General features: G+C 41.3%; 1 protein-coding gene and 1 pseudogene across 1 annotated transcript in view; one reads left to right on the top strand and one right to left on the bottom strand.

The window, feature by feature from the left end:
* Positions 1-18,602, top strand: part of LOC141976721 (uncharacterized) — a 119,884-nt gene that overhangs the window by 15,506 nt on the left and 85,776 nt on the right. The window contains exons 3-5 of the mRNA XM_074937849.1: positions 7,230-7,316; positions 11,290-11,412; positions 13,635-13,670. Of these exons, the coding sequence (XP_074793950.1) occupies positions 7,230-7,316; positions 11,290-11,412; positions 13,635-13,670 (246 nt within the window). The remainder of the gene's footprint in view (positions 1-7,229; positions 7,317-11,289; positions 11,413-13,634; positions 13,671-18,602) is intronic.
* On the bottom strand, positions 702-5,402 carry LOC141976766 (uveal autoantigen with coiled-coil domains and ankyrin repeats protein-like; annotated as a pseudogene).

The raw sequence follows: 18,602 nt of genomic DNA, 5'->3' as shown, positions 1-18,602 counted from the left end.
AAATGTCTAAATCCAAGGTCATACATCGGGGAACCAAGAATGTAAATCATATTTACAGAATGTTTTCCCCTGATGTATTTATAGAGAGCAATTAGATCCCCTCTCAGCCTTCATTTTTCTAGGCTAAACAAGCCAAGCTCTTCTCTGGTAAGATCAGTCCTCTAAGCCCTTCATCATCCCACTAGCTTTTTTCTGTACCTGTTCCACTTTGAATTCTTCTTTCTTGAACATGGGTGACCAGAATTGTACACGGTTTCCAGATGAGTGTTTACCCGTGCCTTGTACAATGGCAGCAGTATGTCTCTCTGTCTACGAGGACAGCATTTGCCTTTTTCATGGCTGCATTACAGTGGTGGTTCATAGTCATCCTGTGATTGACTAATGCACACACAGGTCTTTCTTCTCCACTGATGTTTCCAATTGATCAGCCTGCAGCTTATAGCTGAAATTCTTGTAGTTAGTCCCTAAGTGCATGATCTTGCAGTTTGTATAATTAAATGTCATCCCATTTCTATAACTCCAGTTCTCAATGTCACCCATTTCTTCAATGATCTGATCTTCCTCTGTACTGACAGCGCCTTCCAACTTTGTGTCATCAGCAGATTTCATTAGCTCAAGTTCTACTTTTTGTGCCAAGGTCATTAATGGAAATATTAAATAAGAGCAGCACTTTCATTATAACAAGACAAAATTATAACGAGTCAATATGTGAAAGCTGGAACATAGTGACCCTGCATGTGAGTTTGCACAGCAAGGGCCTCAGAAATCTGTTTAGCATTTTCTTCCTATAGCTTGTCTTTTTCATGTTTTATCTCTGTGTATTTTTGCAGTAATTCTCTCAATTGCTCATTCAGTTCTTCCATTTTGCTGCTGAACATTCTTTCCATTTCATGTGATTTCTCAGCAAGAATGCAATTTTCTTGCAAGACATTTTGGATAGACAAAACCCCATTCTTTAACTTTTTATTTTCCTGTTTGTATTTCTGTGTCTTCTCATCACATTCTCTGCACCTCTGTGTCTGTTCTACCAACTGGTGTTTTTGTTTTTTTTAGTTCTTTCACTGTTGCTTCAAAGTTTTTTCTCTCTCTCTTTAAAGCAACCAACTGGGACATATTTGGACTTGATACATTCTTGAACTGTATCAAGTTCCTTCTTCTGGGCTTCAATTTCTGCATGTAACTGTAAGATTTCCTCTTGGCATCTCTCATATTTAGCCAATGTCTCAGTGTTACTGCCCTGTAACTCTTGCATGCCTTTATTTAAGTTAGACACCTTACTCTCATGATCGTTTATACTTACATATTGTGTTTGTATGTAGTTCTGCAGGAGTCTCAGCCTCTTTTCCAAAGTTCCAGTCCCTTCATTTACTCTCATACATTTTTGCTTTATATCTTCAGTTTATTTCTTCAGCTCTGACAACTCTATTAGCCTTTTCTAATGTGCTGTTCAAGACTGTTTTTTAACCTCCTCATGAGTTATAGCAGGTACATACTGGTCATTCATAGTGTCCCTCAGAGTTGTGTTTTCAGACACTAGTTTGGAGACTTTTGCTTGTTCAGCATCATATTTTTGATGAATCTCAGCAAGCTGCCTTTTAAGTGCCACAGTGTTGGATTTCAAGGCTGCCACTTCTTTTTCGTGCTTTTCCGGAGACAGGTACATAGCCTGGAAGTGACTTACATTCTCACTTCAATTGGTCTTATCATCAGCAACTTCTCAGCTTCTGCTTTGTTTTCATTGTACTTTTGCATTACTTCCACAAGCTTTTTTTTTCCAGATCCCCAATAGTCAGTTCACTTGTTATGGTTTTTTCATCTCTTCATTCAGTTTTAAAGACACATTGGCTTTTAATCTCAGTTGTTAGTGTGTATTTGCTGCTTAAATACACACATGTGAACCCTTTCCACTTCCTTCTGCAATGTCTGATTCTTCAACAATGATTCAGAAATCGCTTTTTCCAGTTCTTCAGATCTTTGCCAAAGCTTCCCCTCTTTTGTTCATGTTCCTCTGGCCTCACGTGTTGAGCAAATTTAGCCTTCTGACTCTCAAATTTCCTCTTTAAGAGTTGAAACTCTGCCTGCACTTTTTCATATTCTCTTTCGACCTCTACTAACTTCTTTGCATCCCCATTCACTTCAGTTGATAATAAATTCTTCATATTTTCATATTTCTCAACAGGTACAGAAAGGACTAACTTTGCTGCTATTTCTTTTAGCTGCCCTTGTACCTCCAAGACATTTCTCCCACTCTTCTCTGACTCCATCTCTAACATACCGAGTTCCTTCTGCAATCTTTTGTTTTCCTCCACCAGCCTCCCCTTATTTCTCTTAAATTTCATAACTAACAACTAATTTTGTTCGATTTGGTTCCTTAGCTTGCCTACTTCTGCAGAAGTTTCTTCATATTTTGCTTTCATGTCTTCTAAAATATCTTCCAATTGCTTTAGCTGTCCATCAGATTCCTCCTTGGTTCTTTTACACCCTGATACCAAAGCTTTGCATTCAGCTACCTTATGAGACAGCTCTTTCAGAAGTTTGCTTATTTCTTCTTTTGCTGTCTCATAACAGATTCTCATGTTGTCTAACTCTCTCTCTTTCCTTAGGTTTTATTTTTCTGTCATTAGTTTATTTATTTCTTCATTCAGGGTACAAGCCACAAGCTGTAACCCTTGTAAAGCAGTTTGCTTTTTCTCCTTTCTACTAGGTTCTCCTGAGAAAATTCCTTTTTTCTTAGGTTAAGCCCATTGTTCCCATTACCTGCAATGTTGCTGATAAGCACCAGGCCCAAGGGCCACTTCCTACCTTTCTAACAAAATTTTCTAACCTATTTCCCACCATTATTTCTGAAGCTCTATTGTGCTTTAGTTTCCTGTCATTGTCATATCAATGCTACTCACCTTAACCGAGAGGTATTTATACTAGATATAAATACAGCCCTAGTCACACATGTGTTTGTAAATTTTTAAAATTTTACAGATTAAGGTGTGTGTGTGTGTGTGTGTGTGTGTGTGTGTATATATACACATATATATGTGTGTGTTAAGGTTCCTCCCCCACTCTGAACACTAGGGTACAGATGTGGGGACCTGCATGAAAACCTCCTAAGCTTATCTTTACCAGCTTAGGTCAAAACTTCCCCAAGGTACAAAATATTCCACCCTTTGTCCTTGGATTGGCCGCTACCACCACCAAACAAATACTGGTTACTGGGGAAGAGCTGTTTGGAAATGTCTTTCCCCCCAAATACTTCCCAAAACCTTGTACCCCACTTCCTGGACAAGGTTTGGTAAAAAGCCTCACCAATTTGCATAGGTGACCACAGACCCAAACCCTTGGATCTGAGAACAATGAAAAAGCATTCAGTTTTCTTACAAGAAGACTTTTAATAGAAATAGGAGTACATAGAAGTAAAGAAATCCCCTCTGTAAAATCAGGATGGTAGATACCTTACAGGGGAATTAGATTCAAAACACAGAGAATCCCTCTAGGCAAAACCTTAAGTTACAAAAAAGATACACAGACAGAAATAGTTATTCTATTCAGCACAGTTCTTTTCTCAGCCATTTAAAGAAATCATAATCTAACGCATACCTAGCTAGATTACTTACTAAAAGTTCTAAGACTCCATTCCTGTTCTATCCCCGACAAAAGCAGCATATAGACAGACACACAGACCCTTTGTTTCTCTCCCTCCTCCCAGCTTTTGAAAGTATCTTGTCTCCTCATTGGTCATTTTGGTCAGGTGCCAGCGAGGTTACCTTTAGCTTCTTAACCCTTTACAGGTGAGAGGAGTTTTCCTCTGGCCAGGAGGGATTTTAAAGGGGTTTACCCTTCCCTTTATATTTATGACAATATATATATACACACACACACAATGTGTACATATGTTGAATCGAACCACATCCAAAAAAGGCTGCCAGATGTGCGTGAATGTATGTCAAATCTGGCCAGGTAGTGAAAATATTCTGGGTACAATTACAACCCCAGTCACACCTGAGTGACAGGTCCTACTCACATCAGACCTACCCACAGCTGCCAGATGTGTAAGTGGGTATGTGTATGTGTACAGCTTCTGTATCTGACCAGGTAGTGATTTCAACCCAAGTATGATTATTTATATAATCTCAACCCCAGCCACACCTGAGTAACAAGCTTTACTTACCATTCTAGCTTTCACAGCTGTCGGACCCTTGTAAGCCTACTAACCTTTCTTAACTATATCTGGCCAGCAAGTGATTTCAACCCGAGTATAATTACAACCTCAGCCACTCCTGAGTGACAAGTTTTACTTACCATTCAAACTTGCACGGCTGCCAGATCCTTCTGAATTTTACTACAAACTATGATTGCCCGTTTTGTAGACAATTCCTCGTGGACTATCTTATACCACCAATCCCACTGTTACCAATCCACCCAGGGCATCAGCAACAGACAGGACTCAAGTGCTTTTTGGCAATGAGTTTCTATGTTTTAACTATACCTTACAATTCCTCAGAATAAACCCTGCCTCCCTCCAGCCTCTACTGTCGGTGCCTGAACCCAAATTCTGCCTCCCTAGGCCTTCTGCTTCCTTCTAAGTGCCTGACTCTGTTTTATGAGTTTATGGGATAGAGTTTGCCTCCCAAGGCCTTTTGCTCACTCCTCGGTGCCCGACCTCAGAACCTGCCTCCATTAGGTGCCTGATTCTGTTTCCCTTGTCCTCCTTTTAGCCTATTTACCTAGGTTCCTTTAATTCAAAATGTCAACATTAACGGCAATTAATTCTTAACAGGTACCTTTTTAAATAAAAAAAAATGTTTACCTTAGAGCTGAGGAATTATTTCTTATACTTACTGACTCTTCCACCAGCCCTTAAACGTTTTACCCAGACTTCCCAATTTTCTTAGGATTAAGGCTCAAACTATCAGTTTAAACAGTAATTCCCTTAATAAGATCTTCTAACTAAAAACTTTTCATTTACCTTCTAGCGTGCTTTATGAAAAAGAAAAATAAACTGGTTTTTAGTGTGTGGGTATATATGCGTGTGCAAGTATGTGTTGGGTGCATGTGTGTGTATGGTATGTAGGTATATGCTGGGTATGTGGATGTTAGGTATGTGTTTTATGTATATGTGCTGGGTGTGAGTATTGGGTGTGTGTTTTGTATGTGAGGTGGGTGTGTGTTTTTGTTAGGTATGTGTCTGTTTATGAATATATGCTGGGAGTGAATGTTAAGGGATATGTATATGTAGGTGAGGGGTGTGTGTATGTATATGCAGAGTATGTGGTGTATGTGTATGTGGGTGTATGAGGTATGTGTATATGTTGGGGGTGTATGTGTGTATTTATAAAAAAAGAGGCAAAAGAAAGGGAAAAAGAGAAAAGAGGAGTAAAGAAGAAAAATTACTGTTTGGCATCAATCATCTTTTAACCAGTAGGTGGTAGTATATCCTCCCTGACCTTGAAATAAGGCTTTCAAGCTTCAGGGTTTTAACATAGCACCTCAAGCCCACCAATGTTCCTTGACTTTAGCAAAGCTTTTGACACGGTCTCCCACAGTATTCTTGCCAGCAAGTTAAAGAAGTATGGGCTGGATGAATGGACTATAAGGTGGATAGAAAGTTGGCTAGATTGTCGGGCTCAACGGGTAGTGATCAATGGCTCCATGTCTAATTGGCAGCCGGTGTCAAGTGGAGTGCCCCAAGGGTCGGTCCTGGGGCCGGGTTTGTTCAATATCTTCATAAATGATCTGGAGGATGGTGTGGATTGCAAGTTTGCAGATGACACTAAACTGGGAGGAGAGGTAGATATGCTGGAGGGTACGGATAGGATGCAGAGGGACCTAGACAAATTGGAGGATTGGGCCAAAAGAAATCTGATGAGGTTCAACAAGGACAAGTGCAGAATCCTGCACCTAGGACGGAAGAATCCCATGCACTGGTACAGACTAGGGACCGAATGGCTAGGCAGCAGTTCTGCAGAAAAGGGCCTAGGGGTTACAGTGGACCAGAAGCTGGATATGAGTCAACAGTGTGTTCTTGTTGCCAAGAAGGCCAATGGCATTTTGGGATGTATAAGTAGGGGCATAGCGAGCAGATCGAGGGACGTGATCGTTCCCCTCTATTCGACATTGGTGAGGCCTCATCTGGAGTACTGTGTCCAGTTTTGGGCCCCACACTACAAGAAGGACATGGCAAAATTGGAAAGCGTCCAGCAGAGGGCAACAAAAATGATTAGGGGACTGCAACTTATGTGACTGGAACTCGTGTGACTTATGAGGAGAGGCTTAGGGAACTGGGATTGTTTAGTCTGCGGAAGAGAAGAATGAGGGGGGATTTGATAGCTGCTTTCAACTACCTGAAAGGGGGTTCCAAAGAGGATGGATCTAGACTCTTCTCAGTGGTAGGTGATGACAGAACAAGGAGTAATGGTCTCAAGTTGCAGTGGGGGAGGTTTAGGTTGGATATTAGGAAAAACATTTTCACTAGGAGGGTGGTGAAACACTGGAATGCATTAATTAGGGAGGTGATTAGAGATTAGAAAAATTAGAGATTTTTAAGGTCAGGCTTGACAAAGCCCTGGCTGGGATTGGACTAGATGACCTCCTGAGGTCCCTTCCAACCCTGATATTCTATGATTCTATGATTCAATACAGGGATGCCAATTTGTTGCCCTAAGATTTAGATGCCAATTATGTTACCTACAACTTTGTCTAATTTAACAAAAGGGTAACAAGGTTGTGGCCTGCCCTAAAGGAATTGCCAGGGGGCTTGTCTCTGACCCGCAGAGGGCTCCCCAGAGTGAGCTAGTCTTGCTAACCCGTGGAAGGACATGGATACAGCCTTCCGCTCAAGGATTGGCATGCACACAAGCAGCAATTCTTCAAAAATGAAAGAATTACTTATTTAAAAGAAATAATTTGTTACAATATATTTAATAAAGCAAGAAAAAGTGTACAGAACAGAGTAAAATGCAATAGAATTACAATTAGAAAGAATCATATAATTAAAGCAGTGCAGCAAAATAAAAGACACAGACTACATAGGAACTAGAGAGTAAACTTTGGAATTTCATTCTCCAAAAAGAACAGGATATTCTATATACATCAAATAAAATCAATACAATACTACTACTAATAATAACAAATAACATTAACTGTTTTCAAGTAAGATTTCACTTTTATTTTTAAAATGGAAATATATGTCTAAAAATAATATACAGTACAGTAAATGAAATTTTCTATTTTTGCAGAATGGATGCTGATATTGAATTTCATACTCGTTCTTACTTCCATAACCATTGCCATATTTTTCATTAGATGTAGAAGGCAATATTTTGGTAAGAATTGCAGCATGAAATAATATTGATTGTTACAATCAACATATTCAAAATATACAGGCAACCTTAATTCTGGCTTTTCCTAATTTTTGGGTGGTTAACTTTTGAGCCTTAACACAATTATCTTAATAGGGTTGTTAATGTATTTTCCTTGTTTAAAAAAAAAAATCTGTTATGTTCAATTGTAATCTCATCACTTCCACATCATCAGCTTTTGAACCCTGGGCCTTCACTATGTCAGCACAGACCTCTAGAAAATTAGCTAGAGGATTAACTATAATAGGGAGAAGAAGGAATAGGTTATAATCTTCAAAAGACCAGCCACATTATATAATCTCATTGAGGCAGGGACAAGATTGTTCCTGCAATTATATACAGTTGTAAAATTGGGACAATAGTTGTTTGCCCTTGCAATTGCACTGATTAGGGTGCCAAACTACCTGAATTTGCACATTCAAAAATTTATAAATAAAATTTCTCCTTCAGTATTGGAAACCAGGTTCAGAGTTGGTAAAACTCAGGTCCATTAAGTTATCATATTCCTCGTTATCATAATAGTAAGAGGTGTCTTGTCTGACTAGCTTGAAAAGAACAGCCTTTTGTAGTTAATGTTATGTACTTGATCCTGACTAGGATAAACAATTTTAAGCTAAGACAAATTGGAAAGCAATACTACCCACACTCCTTGAAAAACGCAGTAGTTTGTTCAGTCTTCAAGAAGTCACCACTCAACCTCTGCAAATATGCCCTGTCTTCCATCTCTCATTTCTGGGCAAAATAGCTGAGAAAGAGCTAAACACCAAGTTCCAACAATATGTGACATCATTCAACACCCTGGATGCCTCACAATTACAGTTCAGACTGGGGTACAGTCTAGGACCCTGCCAGTGGGGTGGGTCATAGCCCAAGCTCTACTGGGACTTGTGTGCAAGCCCTGTCATTTTGCAGGTCAAGCCACAAACTCAAGTTAGAAGGTCTGCATAGTGCAGTATGGATGTGTTAGCATGGTGGTAAGACCTGGGTCCAGTAACTGTAAACCCAGGTTTAAATACTGTATGGGCACTCAAGCACAGGCTGGGAAACAACAAATCCATAAGCCCAGATCCCTCAGACCTGGGCTTGGACTGCAATATACATATACCCTTAGACAGAGACAGCAGTGCACATGCTCAAAGGCAGGAATGTAGGATCCTAGGGAAAGCCTACTGTAAAAACTTAGGTGACAAGAAAATTTAGGCACCTACAGGATTAGGCAGCAAATGAGAGGGAGTTTTGTGGATTGCAGTGTTGCCTGAAAATGGGACTTAGGCACCAAAGTCTGGAGGTTAGCACCTATGTACCTTTGTGAATCCCACCCACTGTCATTAGCAAACTCTGCCAAACCTTTGTCTACGAAAAGACCTTTCAACCATAAAAATAACATTTGCCACAGAAACTCCTTTTTACCCCCCAAAGCCCTCAACCAGTCAAAAGTAAAACAAAAACAAAACAAAAAAACCCCAAACCCTAAAACAAATAATTAAATCTAAATTTCTTTAAAAATACACCTTTACCCTAAAAAAGATTTTTTTATCACAAAAAGTGAAAAGTACCAGAATCCAATTAAAGTCCACTAAGGAGTTTGCTCTTGCTACTGATTTTATATGCAAGGCACTCAGATATGACAGTGATGTGTGGCAGTAAAAAACCCATAGACAGATCTCTAGGCTTACAGTTCTGTTTACATTATAGCATCAACAGCAGCAATGTTATAATTAAGATTCAAAAGCTCCATTATGTTCAACCCCTCATTTCTAGCATTCATATCTATTTTCAAAAATGCGTAAAGCTAGGGTTGTATGTTGTATAGTTGTAGCTGTGTTGATTCCAAGATAATAGAGACAAGTTATGTGAGGTAATACCTTTCCCAGGCCTGAAGAAGAACACTGTGTGGCTCGATAGCTTGTCACCAACAGAAGTTGGCCCATTACCTCACTCTCATTGCATCTCTAAAGTTAGGGTTGGCAGAATTTGATTTTTATTTTTAACTGATAATGTTAATTTTTATTTTTAAGCATTTTTTAAATTTTTATAAATTTAAATTTTCACAGTTGTGAGAAATTATGGAAAGTCAGACTATAGCAGGTCTCATCAATAATTATTTAATGACAGTAGACATTGGGATTCAAAAGGTAAAGTTTTGTAGCTATTAAAACACAAAGTGTCAACATCAGATGTGAAAATATACAAATTAAATATGCTTTAAAAATGCTAATAAGTTCCTCAACCAGCATTTTTTTACTTTGCCTGTCTGTAAATTTTGATTATTATTGAAGGAAATATTTTTTCTTAGGTTTGTGTTAGGGTTACCAATTTTGGTTGGATGTATTCCTGGAGGTTTCATCACATGATACAATCTTTATTTAAATGTTAATCTTTAATTCCTGGAGACTCCAGGACAATCCTGGAGACTGGCAACCCAAGTTTGTGTGTGGTAGAACTGATGTTTGCTGACTTTTGCTGATAAAAGTGTAGTATTTTCTTTTGTAAATTTACTGGGACCTCTCCAGTTCTTCAAAAATGAAAGTCAGTAACTTGAACCAGCCATTCAAACTATCTGGTTATTCTCTTAACTGTTTTTTATCAATAATTGTTTTTGCAAGATCTTCATTACTTGCTAACTTCCTAAGTTTGATCTCTTTTGGCTAGATCATTCATTCCTACGGACAGACCCATGGGATGGGAACTCAGGGGCCTTTGATATATTACTAAAAGCCCCTTTGCATTCACTCCTTTTGGGAGTGGTGGGCAGAGAAAATGACACTTTCTCCTTATCCTTTCTCTTTAAGGCTGACCAAATACTGCAAAATCCTTTATCTGGGGTAACAGACCCAGTAATGACCTCTTTGAGACAGGTTCCAAAAGACAAAAACAACTTTCCAGTCTCAGCCACAGAAAAAGAAAACTGACAGCAACACCTAAGTCCCTTATTGGAACCAGGCCTAAGACAATAATAGTTAACAAACTTTAGCATTCAATATTCCTTCTGTAGACCCAGGCCTACTCACTGACTTTAATGGAACTAGGTGTGGGAGTTAGGTGAACAGGATTTAGCAGGGGGAGGGATAGTTCAGTGGTTTGAGCATTGGCCTGCTAAACCAGGGTTGTGAATTCAATCCTCGAGGGAGCCATTTAGGGATCTGGGCAGGGGTTGAACTAGATGACCTCCTGAGGTCCCTTCCAACCCTGATATTTAAGGATTCTAGTTTACAATATTTAATTCTAAACATTAAGGTGTTTTGAGGGTTGCTCAATGATAGCCAGTGCAATGGTGATTTTGACTCATTTCCATGTATTTCCCAACTCTCTGCCTCTGTCTCTTGTCTCATATTTAGGTTGTAAATTCTTTGGGGTAGGGACTGGCTTTTTGTTGTATGTTTGTACAGCACCTAGCACTATGCAGTCCTGATCCAGGCTATGGGCTCCTAGGTGCTATGATAATAAAAAATAAAAATAATTAATAATGAACGTGCAAGGTGCCCTAATACAGCATAATATTTAAGTGCCTGCTTAAATTTACGTAGGTAAACTGATCTCATTAGGACCACTCGTGCTCCAAGTTACTCATGTACTTAAATGCTTTGCTGGAGCAGAGGGCTTGGCATCTTGTACGATCATGTGCTAGGAAAACTAGAAATTCAGCAGGTAAAGAGACAGAATGGCTCATGCGCCATAAAAAACACAAGACAAAAGACACTGTTTTTATATGTGTGTTTGTGTGTGGAGGGGGGAGAGGGAAGGAGGAGGACCAGAACCTATGAGAAACAAACCAATTACCTGGATTCTTAAAGGTTTTTAGAAACTACAATCAATCAATCAATCAAATCTACATAAAAGTACACAACAGCAGTGAGCAAGTTCTACCCCTCAATCAATTTAAATTATTTTTTATTTCTTTAAAATTACTTACTATATCTTAATCTTTATTTTTCAGGTCATACATGGATGAGAAATATACATTGGACAAACATGAAGTATATATGTCCTGTGCATCCTGTTAAAAGAGGACTCTGTTTGGTTATTTTATTTTTGATCCTTGGAATATGTTTTCTTTCAGGTTAGCTTTCTTACTGCTTATTTTCATCATTATTAATAGAAGTCAATTTAAAAATTAACAAAAATCTTTATGAATGTTACAATGTAGCTTTCTTGTAATCTTCTGCACATACATAACATAGCACATGGGAAACTTTAGAAAAGTCCTCTCAGGTGAAAAATATATATGGAAAATAAGTGACACCAAATTAGACAGATAGCACCATAGATGATAACTCCAGCTGCAGAAATTAAATGGCTGAGTATGGTCAGACACACTAATTAGTGACCTGCCCCAGTACAGCCATATGACTACAAAAAGTAATGTTGGGATGGAGTCAGACTCCGACAAGGAATGAAAATAAACAAATCTACAGCAGAAGAAAGAATCTCCAGGTCTTGTCTGACAGAAGATACAGATGGTAAGTAATAACCTTTCTCCACACTATCAGCTGCAACCCATGGGGTGCAGCCTGTGGGAAGGGGCTGTGACCTCCCATGTGCATAACCTCACAGACTCCCTCAGGTGAAAGTGTAAGCCCAGGTACTGCAGCATCCCTTTAAGGGGTGACACATAGTCTCTCTTTCTCCTTCACCCATCTCCCCATGGGAAGAACCAGGGCTTTCACTTCCTGTCTCTCCCCAATCCTCATAAGCACCGTTCAGCCCTGGGTAGAAGATAGAAAAGTGCAAGGACTACGGTCTGAACACAGGGATTTTAATCCTTCTAGGCACTTTACCAGGCCATGCAAGAGGAAAGTTTCTTAGCCCTCTTTCCCCTCTGTGCACCTGGGTGAGAGCGGGCAGAATCTAGCTCTAAATGTGGCTCCATTCCAATTACCTTAATATTGCAGGAATGCCATGTGATTAACTTGTGAACTTGCAGAATTACTAAAATGTACATAATCTAAATAAGCAAATAATGAAGCAATCAATTTGCAAATGTCTAAAAGATAATAAGATGATAAGTAACAGTCAGCATAGATTTGTCAAGAACAAATCATGTCAAACCAAACTGATAGCTTTCTTTGACAGGGTAACAAGCCTTGTGGATAGAGGGGGGAAGTTGTAGATGTGGTATATCTTGATTTTAGTGTAGCTTTTGATACTGTCTCGCATGACCTTCTCATAAACAAACTAGGGAAATACAATCTAGATGGAGCTACTATAAAATGGGTGTAAAACTGGTTGGAAAACTACTCTCTGGGAATGGTTATCAATGGTTCACAGGCATGCTGGAAGGGCATAATGAGTGGGATACCTCAGGGATCAGTTCTCGGTTCTGTTCTGTTCAATATCTTCATCAGTGATTTAGATAATGGCATAGAGAGTACACTTATAAAGTTTGCGGACGATACCAAGTTGGGAGGGGTTGCAAGTGTTTTGGAGGATAGGATTAAAATTCAAAATGATCTGGACAAACTGGAGAAATGGTCTGAAGTAAATAGGATGAAATTCAATAAGGACAAATGCAAAGTACTCCATTTAGGAAGGAACAATGAGTTGCACACATACAAAATGGGAAATGACTCCCTTGGAAGGAGAACTACGGAAAGGGATCTGGGAGTCACAGTGGATCACAAGCTAAATATGAGTCTACAGTGTAACACTGTTTCAAAAAAAGCAAACATCATTCTGGAATGTATTAGCAGGAGTGTTGTAGACAAGACACGAGAAGTAATTCTTCTGCTTTACTGCGTGCTGATTAGGCCTGAACTGGAGTATTGTGATCAGGTCTCGACACTACATTTCAGGAAAAATGTGGACAAATTGGAGAAAGTCCAGAGAAGAGCAATAAAAATGATTAAAGGTCTAGAAAACATGACCGATGAGGCAAGATTGTAACAACATTTTATATACTTGAAAACAGTTATGATGTCCCCTTTCAGTCTTCTCTTTCCCTGACTAAACAAACCCAATGTTTTCAAAGAGGAGGGAGAAGAATTGTTCTTCTTAACCTCTGAGGATAGGACAAGAAGCAATGGTCTTAAATTGCAGCAAGGGAGGTTTAGGTTGGATACTGGGGAAAACTTCCTGTCAGGGTGGTTAATCTCTGGAATAAATTGCATAGGGAGGTTGTGGAATCTTTGGAGATTTTTAAGAGCAGGTTAGACAGACACCTGTCAGGAATGGTCTAGATAATACTTAGTCTTGCCTTGAGTGCAGGGGACTGGACTAGATGACCTCTTGAGGTCCCTTCCAGTTCTATGATTCTATAATCTGCCTTCTGGTTTTATTTTTAAGCTCAGGCTGCAACAGGTGAGATCAGCGATCACACTGGTAAGTAATCTCAGAATTCCCTTTGTGCTACATGTGTCTTACATGCACTTTATTGTCACAAACAGATGCATTTAGTTTGAAGAATTAAATTTCACCCGACATTAATTAGGGAAAATGCCACAATCAGGATTCATAAACATAAAACTGTGAGCAGGTCACCCACCCCAGAGTGCATGGGGCAGTGTCTTCTGCCTCCTGTTCTTGAGTTCTACAACAACAAGTTCATTTTCTGTGCCCCTCTCTGCTCCCTGACCATACCCCACTCACAGTGGTTGTTCTTGGTCAGTGAGGACCCAGGGTTCAGGGCGCATATCTGTGAGGTCAGCTCCCACACAAGGAAAAAGGCACCTGGCTTGCACCACCATCTGAGCACTTGCTCTTGCTGGCCGGCCCACCAGTCACTTGTTCCATTCTGCTGGCCACCTCTCCAGCCACTGTTCTGTTTACCAGTCACATTCTGCCACCTGCTTCTCTGCTGTGACCTCTGCAGGTCAGTCTCTTGAGAGTCCACCCAACTCTTAGTGAAAAGAAAAGGAGTACTTGTGGCACCTTAGAGACTAACCAGTTTATTTGAGCATGAGCTTTCGTGAGCTACAGCTCACTTCATCGGCGATGAAGTGAGCTGTAGCTCACGAAAGCTCATGCTCAAATAAACTGGTTAGTCTCTAAGGTGCCACAAGTACTCCTTTTCTTTTCACGAATACAGACTAACAGGGCTGTTACTCTGAAACCCAACTCTTAGTGATTGTCAGCTCTTATTGACTTTCAGTTCTTAGCAGGCTGGGCTGAAATGCTGTCCCATCACAAGTGTTTTCAGCTCTAGTGAGCACTTAACATAACAAAACACTCCTAATGGGGCCTGTTTAGCTTTATCTTTGAACAGTGGGGAAGGAACAGGTTAAACTAGACTGGGGACCCTTAGGCAAAGTCCACATCTCCTGGCTGAGGTACCTGTCCCCACCCCTCTTACTTTCACAGGGCTCTGGCATTTGAGCCCTTGGTTTAATGAGTCCCTTTCCACTGATTGAGGGGCTCACCCTCAGGACAGGCTAAGCACAGTTCGGCTGCCCTTTACTCATACAATAAACATAACAACATTGATAACAGCATTTCACTACCCCTGCATTCAGTACTAAGTGATTTGTAACCCAACACCAATCAAAGCTGATCACTTTAAGCTACATAACTCCTGTCTGCTGGATACCTATGCAGAGTAGGTGTGTTCACGTAAATACAGTTTGCTCCTGAAGTCTCTCCCCATCCCAAACTAGCTGTCAGGGGAGAGTTCATTCAGACCCTGCTTACAATAGTGTAAATGCAACATAATTAATGTATCTGCATTCTAACAAACAAAAAAACCCTCCAGTCTAATCAACATCATATGCATAGCTGGAGAATTTCAAAGACACAAAAGACAGTTAAAGCACCCAATTCTCATTGACTTTCAGTGGGAGTTGGGAGCCTAAAGTCCTTTGGTGCTTTTGAAAATCTCCTCCAAAATGAACAAGAGTGTTAATCAAAGTACTGGTGGTGGGAGGAAGAGGTCAGAGACCACAAGCACAGTTATGAACCTGTGCAGAAGATAAGAGGACAGTCCTAACATTTGCACACTCAGCATAACATTGTCCCCCCAGCAATGTTTTCACCAAGATGCTTGGGATCATAGGCGCCGACTTCCCCTTTGCCCTGTGGGTGCTTGACCCCCCCACTGGCTCCGCCCCTGCCTCACCCTCACCCCACCTCAATTTCACCCCCTTCCCCCAAGGCCCCACCCCTGCCCTGCCTCTTTACTGCCTCCTCCCCGGAGTGCGCCACATCCCCACTCCTTCCCCTCCCTCTGGGAAAGTCCTAAGTGCTGCCAAACAGCTGTTAGGCAGCAGGCGGGAAGTGCTGGGAGGGGGAGGAGCAGGGACGCGGAGCGCTTGAGGAGACAAGGAGGGGGTGGGGGTGGGGGTAGCTTGGCTGCCAGTGGGTGCAGAGCACCAGCTAATTTTTCCCCGTGGGTGCTCCAGCCCCACAGCACCCATGGAGTCGGCGCCTACGCTTGGGATTAAATGGAAGAATAGAGGATGGGGGAAGAACATAATGACAGTCCTTTCACTCTTATTATTATTCCTTTTAATTTTTCTTTAACTAGCTTTCTCCTTCTTGACTAGTTCTCCTTCTTGAAGTTAAATGCTACTGGGGTGGGCTTCTTTGGTATTTTCCTCTCCACAAGGATATTAAATGTAGTTACATTATGGCCGCTATTACTAAGCAGTACAGCTATATTCACCTTTTGGACCGAATCCTGTGCTCCACTTAGTACTAAATCAAGAATTCTCTCTCCCCTTGTGGGTTCTAGGACTAGCTGCTCCAAAACCCAATCATTTATGGTGTCTAGAGATTTTATTCCTGCATCCTGTCCTGAGGTGACCTGTACACAGGCCGTATGGAGATAGTTGAAATCCCCCATTATTATTGGGTTTTCTGTTTTTTTTTGTAGCCTCTCTAATCTCCTGGAACATTTCACAATCACTACCTTGGTCAGGTGGTAGGTAATAAAATCCTACAGCTATGCTCTTTTTATTGAAGCATGGAATTACTATCCATAGAGAAATTTGATTTCTCTGTTGGATTCATTTAAGATATTTACTGTTTGATTCATTTAAAGTATTTACTGTACTTTATGCTTTTCTGCACATATAGTGCCACTCGCCCACCAGTGCAACCTATTCTATCATTCCTGTATATTTTGTATCCTGGTATTAATACTGGGCACTCAAGTTCACTCACTTTAATATTTAGATTTTCAGCATTTGTATACAAACACTTATCAAATCTGTCAATGTTTACTTGTCTGCCTACATAAGAGCATAAGAACGGCCACACTGGGTCAGACCAAAGGTCCATCTAGCCCAATATCCTATCTTGTGACAGTGGCAAATGCCAGGTGCCCCAGAGGGAATAAACAGAACAGGTCATAATCAAGTCATCCATCCCCTGTCACCCATTTCCAGCTTCTGGCAAACAGAGGCGAGGGGCAGGCACCATCCCTGCCCATCCTGGCTAATAGCCATTGATGGACCTATCTTCCATGAACTTATCTAGTTCTTTCTCTTTTCATGTCATGAAATTCAGTGGGACTCTTTTTTGTTTGACTGCCAGATGTGGCATTGGTGACAAAGTAGGAGCTGCATCACCCACTGATATTTCCGCAGTGTGGTGCTCCAGGACGCTGTGTGTATGAAGCAGGGTGTGTGGGGAATAAGAGTTGTTTTCCCACCTGCCTCAGCAGTGATCCCACTGTTCAAAGGAGGCACAATGGGGTGCCATATGGCGTCAGAGCCCACCTGTCAGATTTGGTGTGACATGGAGCCTGCAATTGCTCACTGGACTAGTAACCTAGGATCCTTTTTGTAAGAGTCGGTCTCTTAACCGCATCATTCCATGTGATTTTAGACTTTTTAACCCTTGAACCTCTAACAAGGCAACCGCGGACAAGATGCCAAGTTGAGCTCTTGGGTAATTTTTTCTTTTCACATCCTATGTGGCACTTAGTATGCCACTCAGAGGCACTACATTCTTCGGCATTGGTAGCAATTGGATGCACAGGAATCTCTCTGAGTATTTAACGAGTGGGATGTTTGTGTCTTTCCCCATTAAAGAAGTGGCTCCAATTCGACTGGTGAATGGCTCAAGTCACTGCGCTGGGAGAATCGAGATGCTTCATAACCAGCAGTGGGGAACTGTGTGTGATGGCAGCTGGGACTTACATGATCCTGAAGTCATTTGCAGGCAGCTGGGCTGTGGGACGGTGCTATCAGCCCCAGGCAGAGCTCGATTTGGGCAAGGATCTGATCCCATCTGGCTGGATGAGGTCAACTGCACAGGAATGGAACTTTCCCTTTCTGAATGCAGGGCTAGACCTTGGGGAGACTATAACTGTAACCATGGGAAAGGTGCTGGTGTTGTGTGCTCAGGTAACCTTCATCCATGTCAACTCCTACATAGCACCACAGGGCGGTGTGCTGCAGGGAGCGGTGTTGGTGTTGTCACAGGTCAGGGCAGTTGCACCTGTATTCACCCTGTGTGGTCCAGAAAGGGCCCCCACTCTCAGGTTTCTGACTCCACTGCCGTCACCGGTCTTGGGCACAGAGCCACCTTTCTCTCCCTTCTCACTGAGGTGTTTCAAGGCTGCATAATCTCTCTTCATACCATGATTTTCCCCAGCAAGACAGACTGGCTAAACAGAGCTGCTTGTTTTCTCTTCAGAGACTAATAGTAGCATCACTACCCATAGTTAAGTTATCCCACAGCTCTTTCTGACCAAGCACATTTATTCTTAAGGTGAGAACATTACAGATAAAACATATTAAAAACAACAAAAGAACCTACAAGTGTGCTAATCAGCCTATTGGACATCACCCTGTCTGCAACATGGGCTGTGGCAGGAGTTCTCCTTCACCACACCCAGGGGTTTTCCAGTGGTTTCAAGTTGTCGCACTCTGCCCCGAACAAGAATTCAGTCCTATGGGACCACAGGAGGCCAAGCACTTCCAAGCCTTCCCTAAGCATTGGGGCCCTCCATGCACTTGAAGTCCTGTGCATTTGGTGGGTTGGGAAGAAGGTCCTGAGTCAGTTTCAACACAGGTTATTTATCCCCAAATCCTTTCTTGTCTGCTGGTCTCAAGAGAATCCAGTTTCACCCTTTTAAAAGACTATGGATGGGTGATCAGCCACCCAGTGTGTTCCCTCCCCATGGCCAAGCTTCAATGGGCCTAGAACCAGAGGGATCAAATTAGCTTCCCCCCTCCCGCTAGAGAAGTTACAAACAATCTCACAATCCTTGAGGAGAGGGAGAGTAAGATGACCCAACAGGAGAATGACTTAACTTCTCATGAGCAGGCCTTCTTCAGCTGCATGAAGGGAGTTAAGGGTGCCCCTTCCCTT

The sequence above is a fragment of the Natator depressus genome, chromosome 23 (assembly GCF_965152275.1).
Source record: "Natator depressus isolate rNatDep1 chromosome 23, rNatDep2.hap1, whole genome shotgun sequence".
Lineage (NCBI taxonomy): Eukaryota > Metazoa > Chordata > Testudines > Cheloniidae > Natator > Natator depressus.
The sequence above is the reverse complement of the archived record's forward strand: the minus strand, read 5'-3'. Positions and strand labels throughout refer to the sequence as shown.